The sequence below is a fragment of the Camponotus floridanus genome, unplaced genomic scaffold, assembly GCF_003227725.1.
Source record: "Camponotus floridanus strain SB8 unplaced genomic scaffold, Cflo_v7.5 scaffold7, whole genome shotgun sequence".
In the NCBI taxonomy this organism is placed as follows: Eukaryota; Metazoa; Arthropoda; class Insecta; order Hymenoptera; family Formicidae; genus Camponotus; species Camponotus floridanus.
Window position 1 is genome coordinate 3,326,971 of NW_020229838.1, and position 14,089 is coordinate 3,341,059.

At 32.3% G+C, this 14,089-nt stretch overlaps 2 protein-coding genes across 6 annotated transcripts; one reads left to right on the plus strand and one right to left on the minus strand.

The window, feature by feature from the left end:
* Nucleotides 1-7,962: 7,962 nt before the first annotated feature.
* Nucleotides 7,963-10,510, plus strand: LOC105253133 (prostaglandin E synthase 3). Of its 3 annotated transcripts, none has more exons than XM_011260957.2 (3): nucleotides 7,963-8,062; nucleotides 9,094-9,463; nucleotides 10,024-10,510. In XM_011260957.2, exons 1-3 carry the CDS (start codon nucleotides 8,046-8,048, stop codon nucleotides 10,147-10,149), a joined length of 513 nt encoding a protein of 170 aa, XP_011259259.1. In that variant the 5' UTR covers nucleotides 7,963-8,045; the 3' UTR covers nucleotides 10,150-10,510. The 3 variants fall into 3 exon arrangements, with proteins under 3 accessions (XP_011259259.1, XP_025269605.1, XP_011259260.1); XM_025413820.1 differs by lacking the exon at nucleotides 7,963-8,062 and adding an exon at nucleotides 8,073-8,247; XM_011260958.3 differs by lacking the exon at nucleotides 7,963-8,062 and adding an exon at nucleotides 8,623-8,832.
* Nucleotides 10,393-13,624, minus strand: LOC105253132 (INO80 complex subunit C). Of its 3 annotated transcripts, none has more exons than XM_025413822.1 (4): nucleotides 13,497-13,624; nucleotides 11,229-11,419; nucleotides 10,968-11,035; nucleotides 10,393-10,875 (listed from the first exon to the last, which is right to left on the minus strand). In XM_025413822.1, exons 2-4 carry the CDS (start codon nucleotides 11,404-11,406, stop codon nucleotides 10,744-10,746), a joined length of 378 nt encoding a protein of 125 aa, XP_025269607.1. In that variant the 5' UTR covers nucleotides 11,407-11,419; nucleotides 13,497-13,624; the 3' UTR covers nucleotides 10,393-10,743. The 3 variants fall into 3 exon arrangements, with proteins under 3 accessions (XP_025269607.1, XP_011259258.1, XP_011259257.1); XM_011260956.3 differs by lacking the exon at nucleotides 13,497-13,624 and adding an exon at nucleotides 13,198-13,286; XM_011260955.3 differs by lacking the exon at nucleotides 13,497-13,624 and adding an exon at nucleotides 12,295-12,542.
* Between the last annotated feature and the right edge of the window lie 465 nt (nucleotides 13,625-14,089).

Genomic DNA, 14,089 nt, shown 5'->3' on the forward strand with positions numbered 1-14,089 from the left:
ATTGAATAAATACCGGACGAGGTATATTTATCTAACTGTACATTTTATAAAAGATGTCACCATTCACATTTCCGCTGTTACATTACGTTTCTCTTTTAGCTAGCATGATTTATTTCTAATTCATTAAATCGTACCACTAAAAAAAATCGTGAAATCTAAATTTACTTGTTACTTCGATTTAATTTTTGCATTCCTATATTTTTTATTTAATTTTAATTTAAAATTATCTTACAACATTTGCCGAAGATAAGCAAATATCCATTAAAAACAGGCAGGCAATAAGAATTTTCTTCACGATTGCTGCTCGCGATTTGACGCGTTAAACGTCCGATATCTCTCGTCGATATCTTCCATGCTTAAGTGCAGAATCGCATTCGCCCGTCGATCAGACGGGTAACGAGTTGCACGGCACGTAAAGTTCAGCGGCTGAATTGCGTTCTCTTGGCAGTTTTATTTGATTACATAATTATTGAATAAGACGCCAGAGAGATATCGGAGACGGGCGGAGACGAGAAAGGCTGAGAAACACGGATGGACGTTACGCGCACATACATACACACACATATTATGTTAAGATCAGTAGGCTCTTTTGACATAAGCAACAAGAGACACAAAGTCGAAATCTCGCGAAGAAATATGAAAATATATTTTTCGTCTCCCCTTCATTTATATATATTATATTTATATTATAAAATTTCGAAAAATACATAAATTTTTTTTGTGCATTATATTTACTATATATACAATAATTAAATTTTAGAAGATGGATAAAAAACTAATTATTTTTTTAAAAATCATAAAAAATAGAAACAAATGTTTTGGCATATATATAAGATTTAAATATCTTTGTAAAATATTAATTTAACATATTCTTTACATGTGCGTTTGTGATAAACTCTTTCATCAATAAAAAGGAAAATGAAAAATAAATATATATAAATAGATATAAATAAATATATATAAATATATATAATAAACAAGAAAATTAATCAATTTTCTATAATTAGATCGTACAATATAAAGTAAATTGATTGATGAAGAATTAAACTATGTTTCAAATATCTAATTTAAAACAATTTTCAATAAAAAATAAACTAAAATTTTAATAACATTATAAATAATAATTATATTTTGAATATATAAATAAATTTATATAAGAAAAATATTAAAAAACATTTATTATTAAATTAATTGTTGAAGTGTCTTTTAAATTCCAACGAAGATTTATTTAACATATCATTAATATCAAAATTTTTAATAATTCTTTTCGATTTCAAATCATCTAGATTTTTTTAATATTCTTATTCTTATATTAACATTTTGTTAATATTGTTTTTACGTTACCTATATAAAAATAATTATAATTTGTTTATTTGAACTTAAATAACTGAAAAAAGAGATTGATCTTTTAAAACTGAAAAAAGAGATTGATCTTTTAAAAAAGCTTTATCTATTCGCCAATGTTTTTTCAACTTCCTCTTTCTCTATTATAAAAAAATTGTAACGCCTTTTCTAAATTGAAAAAGAGAGAGCGATTATGTTCTATAAATTCGATCCCCCGCCGAGACATATCTTTCGAAATTATATTTTATCTTTATTTTTTACCGGAATAATATTTGAATTTATCGAAAGCAGCACCGAATAATATATTTTACTGCACCAGGCTCCTGCAGCTTCATGAACGGTATTGAATGTGCGGTAAACCGATCCATCGCAATCGGGTCGATCGTGGCAGAGGGCCCCTCAGGGGTGAAAGTCTTATGTCAGAGAGACATACGTCTTATTATGCCGGACACTGGCGCACGGACCCACGCAACGGAACGAATTCTGTTCTCCCACGGAAAGCCCAAGAGTGTATCTCCTACTCTCCTCTCCGATCCCTAACTATACGGGAGAAGGAGAGAGAAAAATAGAGATCCTCTCTTGTAATTTCGCGCGGCTCGCTCACCTCTACAGGGATGCACCTGTGATCGGCGAGCGCGCTCTCGATTCGAACGGTTCTCATAAGGATAGCCATCACAGACTTGGGTCACATTCTTTGCAGAGATGAAGATATAAGACTTATAGCACGAGCTAATTTTTTCCTATTACATTCCATTGTGATTTAATTAAAATTTTTGTTATTAATTTTAACAGAGAACATTTTATTTGTATTAAATACTCACAGTAATTTTCTCTACTAATTTGTATTCGATTTTTATTCGAGTCTCATTCAAAAGAAAGTAATGACAACTTTAAAACATTTTTCTTATTAAAACGGAAATTTTATATATATATATATATATATATATATATATATATATATATACTATAATAAAATTATTATTCAATGTTTAAATTATCATTCAAGTAAATAATTTAATTATCATTCAAATAAAAGAATTTAATAGTATAATAATAAAAATTAAAAAAAGGTGAAGTTAAATAAAAGAATATAAATTCTTAATCATTTTATAAAAAAAAATAAAGGCGATAGACTTGCTAGATTAAAAGATAAAAAAAAAATATATATATATATATATATATATATATATATTACAAATTTAATGATTGAATATTAAGAGAGAGAAATTAGATGAAAATTTTAAAAATAAAAATATTAAATAAATTATTGTTTTATGTATGTCATAAATGTATACAGTAAACAAATAAAATTATAAATTATAATAAATAATAAAATCATTATAAATAATAGTAGTGTTATATAATGCATATATTATATACTATTTATTATGAACTTATTTATTTGCAATCGTAATGCAAATAAAATACATTTGAATAATAATCTATAATAACATATTATAGTGTTTCTTTTATATCTCTGTTAAATATTAATGCGATATATAAAAATTTTAATTAAATCAATAGAATTTTACTAACGAACCGATGCAGATAATTTTATCGATATGATCGAGTAATATCAAGCAAAAAAATGCGTACCTGTCGCTCACCTTTTTTGACAAGCGAATCAACATATTGCGATATGTGACCAGACAATAATTAATTTATTTATGCGATTGCAAATGTAAAAGAAAACTTTAAATCTTTACGCTTTCTGAACGGCCGAAGGTGAACCGCTCAATTATAAAATTTTCGTTCGCCTTAATTAAGAAAAAAATTAAAAAAGAGGAAAGAAGGTGAGAGAGCGCGATACGTAACAGTTCGATCCTCGGTAAAACTCGGCAGATGCATTGACTGAGATATGCGACTTTCGGCCTTGTAACACATCGCCTTTTGTACTTTTCTACGACGAGTGTATCGTTTTTGCCCCGTCGTGAATTTCTGACGGTTACGCAAGGCGTTACAATGATAGCACGTCCGATCGAGATTGCATCGTGTTTCCAAAGAGAAAAGCGCGGAGAGAAACAAAAAGAGGATGAAGAGAAAGAGAGAGGAAAAATAAAGGCGGAATGCTCCAACTTCGATTTTAATGACGTATCGTTTCTCGGCTAGCGAATCGCCGTCGTAGAGAGATTCGAAAGTAAAGGTACGCCAAATGCACGGTCGACAGGTGCCATTATATCCATTTCGTGCTTATTTCCGTTCGTGGAAAACGCGATATTGAAACGTATTGCGCAGCAAAATCGAAACCGTCACGATTGCACGGCGATATAATTATCCGACGTTAGTCATTTAGCGGATATAATGATCGATCGCGGCCGCCTACACACACGGTATAAATCTCGCAATACCGATGCACCGAAGCGAAATCATCATTACCCTGGACGCGGAACTGGTGCATCGCGCGCGATTTTGCCAGATTGATGCGGACACAAAGAGTGAAAGCACATCATTATGGATACCGCTTTTACCGCAGCTAACTCGCCGAGTTTCCCCGATTCCGTGGAGGCCCATCCGAGTAAATGCACCGCGACGGATGACACTCTCGTCGCATTCTTCCGGTCTGATCGATGGTTATATTTATACGACGATTTATCCTGTGATGACTTTCTCGCAAAACTCAAAGAAGCAGAAATTTTGAAAGAATATGCCTCGTGATTTTTTTCATCGAAACAGAATTTAATAGCACCTGTGGCAACAATTATTTTACAATAGCACCTGATAGTTTTAAGAGAATCTTAATTAAATTATTTAAATTAATTAAATTATTTTTCTATAAATTATTTTATTTAAAATTTCTTTTAGCTCATAACGATTGCGCAAAGATCCGTGCGAGGATAGAATCAAGCGGATTAAAGTCAATCTTATCAACTTGTCAATATGCGAAACAAAAATTACGCAACGATAAGAACGCATTAAGTGAACGAGTTAAATAAGCCGTATAAATTCGCTAATATGTAAAAAAAAATAATTTATATTAATTAATCTTATTTTTTTAACATTAATTTATATAAATTCAAAGTATCTACGATCCGCGTTTATAAACATTTATAAAAATGCTTTGCTCAATAACTCGACCGTGTAGATAAAGATTAAGTTAATGTCTATTGCAAATATGAATATAAAATATGAAATATTGTGTAACAGAAACCCTGAAACACATTCCTCGCACATTATCTAGAGACAGAAAGAGAAAGAGATTGACTTTCATAATATTTCGATAAAAAGTACAATATCTATTGCATATAATATTCAATAATCTTAGCACATTCGTGGATTCAATTCTAATGTTCGCAGAGAAAATAAAATTAGAAATTTGTCAAAGCTCATTAAGGCGATTATAGAGTAGCAACCACAATGATATATCCGATTTTAATCTCTGTATTGGGTAAAGATCCTTCTCTGACGCTTAAAACAATAGGTTCTCACGCGTTACCGTTGAAGAGAACCGATTGTACTTGGAAAGCGATAGAAATTATAGAAATTCGATAAAGATGATGGTTAATAGTCGTAACCACCGCGCATAAATTGGCTGGCTCGAGCTCGGTTAACTAACGTTAACCGAGATTAGTAATCATACAGCGCTCAGCGTTGAAGACACTCTTCAACTGGAAATATATCCGTCGTGACCCGAGGAAAGCGGAATATCGTGGCCGCTCTCTAATATCCTCCGAGGCTAAAACGTTATTTCACCTTTCGCATCTTTCTCGCGAAGCTCTTTCCCCTACAATATAACAGCGCTTATTAGTCCCCTTAGTCTCACGAGTCGAGAGATTCTACGAACCAAGCATCTCGGAAGTTAAACTGATTAACTTATAAAAAGTAGAGTTTGACTTTTTTCCGAGAACTTCAATTAGCACGAATTACAATAGCAATATATTAATGACACTTTACTGACTCGCTGAAAATATTAGCGAGTTGTGGAGAAGAATGATTGAACGATAAAATCAAAATAAGATTTCAGCTGAATCTTATTAAAGTTTCGAGATTTAATTATAAATAACGAAAATATTGGAAAGTTGAAGGATGTAAGACTCTTCCGACTCGACTTTCAGACAAGATCAGAGGCGCACAATCATTGTCATTTATAGATGTCATAATCACGCAAGAATTATTTTTCTGTATATTAGTAATATGAGTTTGTTACGTGAATATCCTGGAAATAAGACACGAAGGTTAAGAACGGCAGGGAAAGCGGAGAAACGAGTATGTGTGTGTATGTACATACACATATACATGTATATATTTATGTGCACTCTTACCGCGTACTTGTCCTTGTAAAAGAGCGAACTTGTCGACATGATGGCGCAAAACCGGTGGCGATGCCCGCTTCTCAAATCGAAGGCCGCGTCGTCCTGGTCATCATCGTCGTCTGCTCCTACGATCGCCCCCTTCTCTGGTTTCCGCTCCGGAAATGTTCGTCGCACTCACACTCTGCACACACAGATGATACCGATAACGATATTGATATCGATGTATATAGATGGCAAGATAGGGATACGAGAATGGTTTAATTTAATGCGTCTGGTATCTCTTTATCTTTTCCAACCTTGCACATGTATTCGCACGATATATAAAATATATCTCGAATTTCTTTTTTAAAAATGAAAAACAATTTTATTTAATGTCAAAAGAACTTTCTGAAATTATCTCTTTGCATTTTGCCGAATAAAAAATATTTAATTAGCTGTTCTTAGTCCAATTATGTAAATCGTAATTTATCAAATATGCATAGTATAGAATACATAAGACACGTTATATATCCGTTATATATATTTTCGCAATTCGCAATACTTATTCTCCATTTCCCCTATATATATATACATATAACCATAAATTTTCAAAACATTTCCCCGTTACGAGATCCAACTTACGAGCACCCAATTTTTCACTTCTCGCGGGAGGACGAATATCGGTTTCCGGCCGATATTCCTCGGAATTTTTCGCCTCTATCTCACAGTCCCCTCGCTCATTCTCGTATTCCTACCTTCTCGGCGAATTTTCGCGCGGAGAAACGTGCGTGGAATACGCGCGCCGTATATGGCGTAAAGAAGCCGCGCGACTGCTCCGCGATCGATCGATCGAACGAACGATCGACGCAGGACGAGGGACGAGGACGCCTCCTCCTCCTCCTCCTCCTCCTCCTCCTCCTCCTCCTCCTCCTCCTCCTCCTCCTCCTCCTCCTCCTCCTCCTCCTCCTCCTCCTCCTCCTCCTTCTCGGTGACACGCAACTCGCGCGCGCGCGCGCCCACGCACGCACGCACGCACGCACGCACGCAGAGCGGAAGAGCGAGCGAACGGCAGATCGCACCTGAATCGAACCTGCGGGAGAAAGAGACTGCTGGATATACCCGTCCGCATGTCCAGTTACTTCGCGGCACACAAGGATGGCCCTCCCACCCCACCGCGAGACACGTCTCCTCCCCCCTTCCCCCCTCTCGGCCACGTTCCCTTCCCTACACCCGATGACCTACAATCTCCGGGCTCCGCTTTGTTTGCATCTCTCTCTCTCTCTCTCTCTCTCTCGATATGTCGTGCGTACGTCGATTCGTCGTGATATCCTATGGACGTTCTTTTTTTTTTTTTTCGTTTCCTTCTCGCTATCACCCCGGCTAGCCTTCTCCTCCCCTTCGCCCTCCCCCCCCCCGATCTCTTGCCTGCCTGCTACGATCAAGACGAGACGCGCAAGATTTGTTTTTGCGGCGTGAATTATTATTTTAACGTTTCTTTAACGGGAAGGATAAAATATTCACGCGAAGAAGTATTTGCATAGTTATCATACTATGATTTGTTTAAATAACTAATTATATAAATTATCGAAGAGAAAAACGCATACGTACCTCGCGAGAGAACATCGTGGAAAAGAACGCCGTTACGTTTGAAGTGAAGCGAGTTGCAAAGTTCATGGCAAACTTTAGCCTATTGCGTGGAGAGACCTCTGTAAAAAAATTAATTAATTAAAAAACAGAATGATTGATAGGTATTCTTTAAAAATTTTAAAATATGTTATGATAAATTCTTGTAGATTAATAAACCTGCTTTAGAGTCTGAGATCGATTACATAAAATTAATAATATATAAACAAATGGCTAATTACATATTTTATTTAATTTAATTATATTATAATCTATTATAATTTATTTAATTATATTATATAATTTAAATTAAATTATTTAATTGTTTTATTTTGTTGGCTGATTTTAGATTAATTTTGGAACCTTCGTAGATATTCGTTAAAGATTCTGTCAAAAGTTTACATCATACATACATGTATAAATAAAATATTTTTCAATATTTTTCGCAGGAATATTTTAACGTTGTTTAAAAATATTTTACGTAAGTGTAGATATAATATGTATACGTATACATTTAAATAGACATTTTTACACCTCGGTTTTGTTTTGCATGTGATTTTAGATATCTTTGATTTCTTCGTCTTCTTGTAATTTAATTGGCAATCAATTAGACCGACTAATCGAAAAAAAAATCGTCGAATATTCAAACACACCGTGCTCTGATTTTTACATAGTCCATCAGAAATTGGCCATATTGAATATTAGTTTACTCAAGCATATTCGGCCAGATGGCGCTTGAAGCGCCATTTTAAAAGGAAATACGAGAGTTAGCTATCTGTTTTCTTACGTCGTTCGTGGAGCACGCTGTGTGTTTGTTTCCCTCCCGTTGTACGAAGCCAAAGTCGGAACATGACGCAAGAGAGTCAGTAAGTATGAGATCGGCGGTGAAAAATCGGCGCGGCGAGTACCGAGCGCGGGGGCCCGGCCCCGTCAACAGGATCGCGCGATCGCGCGTCCACAAGACGACCTGCACCGCGTGGTAAACGTCGCGAGCGTACGTGTGCCACCCCGTGGCTCTCACCCACCATCGCCATGTTGGTTGGAGATGACGGTATTATTGATTCTCGAAGTTTCCAGGCGGGATGACTCGACGTGCGATGCTCCTCTCGTCGATCGAGAGGGAAAAAATAAGTTGATAAATAAAATGTAGATCCCCCACGTTCATCCTCGACGAGGAGCCTCGAATTCGCGCTCCTTCGCGTCGCGTCCCCTCGGCCTCGTAGACTCCCCCGACTCAACCGATCGAGCTCCGATGACTCTCACTTTTTCCAAAATGCGATTTGATCTCCGAAACGTTTAACGTGATTTATTTCGTACGTCGATATTGATTTAATGTCACGTATGACATCGCGAATGTAACGATTCGAAAATCTGCGGAATCGCCGCATCTCGAGCTCTCAACTCTAACCTATAAGATGCACGATAAGTTCGCTATTTCGTGCACGTGGGAATATGGCAATCTCACGCAATTTTTCGCGGTGCATAATACGAGGTCATTTTAGACACGCGTGGCGAAAATTCGGGGACAATATTTCATTCATGTGAGAGGAGATGGAAATCGTAAATGTATAAATTCGAAAAAGAAAAATTATTAACCTTGATTAAAAGCTTCATACAAATTTTACTTAATCCGAATGTATGTATTATAGTTTTTATTATTTTTTTACTCCATAAGTCTAAATAATATTCTAAATAGCTATTAACAAATTTCTTGTTAATATATCTTGAAGAAAATGAGAATTAAAAAATCTTTAGTTACTATATCAAGTGAACAAATTGGAAAGAATATTATAGAAATGATAGGTTTATAAATTTAATTTTTTCTATTCAGAAAATAAAATAAATTTTACAATAATTTTTTTATTATTTAACATTTTCATATCTTTCTGATTTTTAGGATACCTCCTCCACCCGTTATGTGGGCCCAAAGGAAAGATATCTTATTTGTTACAATCTGCTTAGAAGACTGTAAAGATCCTGTTATCGAAATTGAACCAGAGAAAATATATTTCAAAGGAGAGGGTGGCACAGATAAAAAAATGCATGAAGTTACAATTAATCTATATAAAGAAATTGAGCCCAGTAAAACTGTAAAAAATTTGAAAGGTAGAACTTTCGAATTAATTCTTGCTAAAAAAGAAGAGGGACCATATTGGCCACGATTAATTAAGGACAAAACAAAGGCTCATTGGTTAAAGAGTGATTTCAACAAATGGAAGGATGAAGATGATACTGATGATGAAAGCAGCCCACCAGATTTAGAAGAGGTAAGTTAATTAATAAAAGGTAATAAAAGGTAAGGCTCGATCATAATTAGAGTTTCAGTTATATATATAGTCAAAAAAATTATTCTTACAGATTTTAAATTGTTTGAATAATTTATAGTTGAACTCTATTGTTTATAAACACATTTTAAACTTAACCCTAAACTTAGTCCCTCATGATCAAATAGTCTTACATGTGTCCTTCGAAATAAATTTCAATTAGCATTATTTAAAAAATAAAATAATTATTAAAACACTGAATTGTATATCTTTTCTAAATTCCAAATTTTTCTTAAAGAGTAAATAGAGATGGATTTGTAGCTAAATTCAAATTAATCTTAAGATATTAAACAAAACAAAATTAATAAGATTGATACTGGTATTATTTGGGAATTGACTTTTCTTCATTCATTCATTTGCGACTTTTTATATTTGCTACACATATGTAAAAAAATACTAATGAGATTGAGCATAACATATATTTACAAAAAAATAGAGTACATTTGTATTTATAAAAATACAAAAAGGAAGAGTTAATAAATTTTTTTTACCTAATTTTGCAGATGATGCGACAAATGGGTGGTCTGAGTGGTTCTGGTGACAGTAAGCCAAATTTTGACGATTTAGATGAATTAGGAGATAACGAAGCCGACAGCGATGATGAAGATCTTCCGGATTTATATGATTAAAAGGATGAATAACCGCATCAATTAACTGATTAATTAATTACATTAAAAACAAATGGCAACCTAAGGATAATGCACAATTGGGCAATATTTCAGTAGGTCTCGCTGTTTGTATCTTCAATTGCAAATTCGTTATAAAATGGCCATGTTGCAAGTAGCAAACTGGGCGCGTAAAATGGACTACAAAGAGGATACAGTGTGGTAACACAATTGACGAACAGTAATACACAGCTCTCGAGGATCCTCCACACCTCACCCGCCTCCCTTTTTAGCCTGTAGTTCATATACTAAGTTATAATGAACAAGCTTTTTTAATAATGTATTCTGTAAAGTAATAAGGAGATAAAAAAAGGACAAAACAATACATATGGAATTGTTCATTTTGGGAAATCCTACAAAGCACTATTAACAGGCATGACAAAATGTTATAAATGTTGTCTGTGAAATAAAAATATCAATACTTTATACTCTATCTTTTCATTGAATTTAAATTGTTCCGTCTTATTTTTTCATTTCACTTCTCTGTGTAAAAACGAAAAATTACAAGATATCAAATATCTTGTTTTCAGATTATATAGGTCATAAACATAAAATTATTTAACCGACAATGCTAGATGCTCCGCGTAAAGCTAAATATCCAGCCGTTATATCCATCGGTAAACTGCGAACTGTTGCAAATTCTTCGGCAGTTGCATAATATAATTTAGTCTGTGGATCAGTGTATCGTGCCTGTAAAAGAAATTTATAGTTTATAGCATTAATTGCACTTCTGAAGAGTGTATAAAAAAAATGTTAATTGATAAATATGAGAAAGCACTCACTGGCAATCCGGAAATATCAGAATACTTTTTAGCAGGTTTAAAACTCGGCGGTGCATTAATGGAACTATCTGAAATTTAAACAAAATTATGTAATGTAGAAAAACCGATAGATATTTCTTCAATCTATCTTCAAAAATATTTGATTTTCGATTTCATTTTTTATCGCTTGTATACTTGAATGTCTTTTAATTTTAATACTCTTCAACTGATATACAAAACAATGATAAGAGGAGAAAATGAAGATTCTGTCACATTACATACAATGTTTTACTGTCGCCGGCCATGGCAACGAACGTTCCTGAGCCAAAACTTGCTTCAACGAACGCCAAGTGCGTTTTTTGCCGCTGGTACTAGTCGGTCGAAATTTCTGTTGGAATGAACGGTTTTTAAACACGGGCGGCGGTTTTTTGTTAGCATCTATCACTTCTTCGCTCGCCATTTTTTAATATTATCTAAAACAAAAAGATTGATGTAATAAATAAAAACTTATAATAATTTTAATTACTAATGAAATTGAAACTTTTTACGTTGTTATGAACTATAGAATTGTAATACGAATGTATTGGTTAAATTATCTATCTATATACACAATTTGCAAAGATACAAGAAATATAGCTGTTAATTATTTATTATAAGTAAAATTCGATATAGAAAATACATATATTTATAATGTTATATATGTATTCTTTTTTTTTACAGAAAATTGTTATCTGAATGGAATGAAATTAAACTATCATAGATCACAACTACATCTTAATATAAAGAAAATCGCCTACAGTATTATTGTATATGAATGCTTGATTAATGTTTTGGTCCATTTATTTAAGATAAATAAAGTAGAATAATAATCTTTATTGTTAAAACGAACACATATGGAAAGATAAATAAACATGTACTATATTTATATTGCTAAAATATCTTTCAAAATCAAAATGATGTATGTATCCTTGCAACAAGGGCTTTTCTATTATAATCGGCAGATTATCTTCAATGTATGTACAAAAGCCCTTTTACTTGGATCAATTAAAGACACAGAATGGCATGTTCACATAACATTAAAATATTCCAATAATCTAATGTTCTTTTATTGCGAGGAATATTTGGATGGTACTTTACATCACGCAATATCTATATAATAAATATATATACAAGTATAACAACAAGAAAGATTAATGCATAGAATTTTAATGATTACTTTATAACTACTAAGTTGTTAACATATTTTAAAAAATTGTTAATATTGAAAATCTTTTCTAGTTTTTAAAATTTTTATAAAAACAAAGATAAAATGTTGTGTGCGTTATGGATTGAATATAATTTAAATCACCTTGCTAGATACGTATAATGTGACATGTATATTTTTCATAAATTCCACATCGTTAATGTGCAATTATAGATACTCTTCATTTATTATTGCCTCTTGCCATGTGTGTCTAGCGATGCTCTCTATGAAATTACTCTTTTTCAAACAAGTATATGTTCTTTTTACAAATAATAAATCTTCATGTATCCATTGTGATACTAATATCGTTTCAGTTACATTTACAGATTTGATTATTTTTGAAAATTATTTGCTCCAATTTTTTTTCTTCAAATATGATTTGTTATAATATCTTGTATTGGTTTCTTTTATATTTTTATCTGTCTCGTTGACCTTTTGAACTATTTTTTTATTAATATGATTAAGATGACATGTCAATAACAGAGTATTAATCGGGTAAACAAACTTGTCAAGAAATTTTGTCTCGATAAAATAACATAACACTTTGCAGATTAGCATATATTTAAAGTGTTATTTATCGTAATATCTTTCGATTTCTCGCTAATTCTAGATTCGTTTGAGAAGCCACATCTATGCAAGGCATAAAATTTATTTTGTCCAGTTTTTTATTGCAGTTCGATGATACTTTGAAAGTCAAATTTTAAACGAATAAATGAATCAATTTTTCTACATCAAGTGCCGATAGCTCTACCATTTTATATTAATAAATAAATTATTAGGTGATAAAATCATACGCAAATTCTCGCAAATGCATGCAAAATCTAAAGCTGTCTCTATCAAGATTTTATCTACAGATGTGTCAAAGGTTAGCATTTGTTTAAAAACTTGAACAAACTTCGCGATGTTTTTGCTAAAAACGATATTGACGAATATCTTAAATACACATGTAATTCGTAACCATTTGTTACTCCGACATTCTATAAGTGTCAAATGCCGTAAGTAGCATACCTCACTGATAATAATCCTAAATTCATAAATCTCGAGGTTAGAAACTTAACCTTTATACTTTAATAAAGCGCGGTAAAAAAAGATACGAATGTATTTATTCGAATTTGCATATTTGCATTGATTTAGAATATCGAGATTGACAAAATAAATTTGCAATTGTCATATGCGATTTTTAAAGAATTATTTTTTTAAATATTTAACAATTTCTTTTTTTTTAACTTTTTTCTCTCTCTTTTTTCAATTTATTTATATATAATTTTAAATCATTTTTATTGGTACATTTGGAAAATCTCTTTTACCTCTTCTCTTTTTAAAAAGGGTTTTCTAAAATACCACATTTAAATATATTTTGAACTCAATTATTCCATTGTACTTTTTGCACTTAAAAAACTGCACTTGATGCACAAAATATCTGTTCTTTGCAACGACTTGCTATCTGCACACGTTATCTTTTTATCAAAAAATATCACCTTGTACTGATTGTTCTCTAATCCAAGTATCACCTATTTACTTATACAGTTTTTATTATTGCGATATAATTAAACTATATTGAATCCGTATTTGTAAAATTATAATATACGGTGTAATAAAAAGATTGCCCTGATGTAAGTCATTGTATCTCCTTTTTTTAGAAAGACAAACATGTATTATGTAATTGTTACGTATAAAATTGATATTTATAGATTTCAATTGTTCACTAAAGAAGAAACAATAAATAGTATTACTGTCCAAAATTCATTATTTAAATTAATTATACGAAGTGACAAGAAATTTTTGAAAAAAAGATCATAAAATTTTTCTCATACAATGATTCAAAACATTTCTTGTATATCTAACATATAACATTATTAAAATATATAAAAAGTATTTTTAATCGCTTTAATATACTATA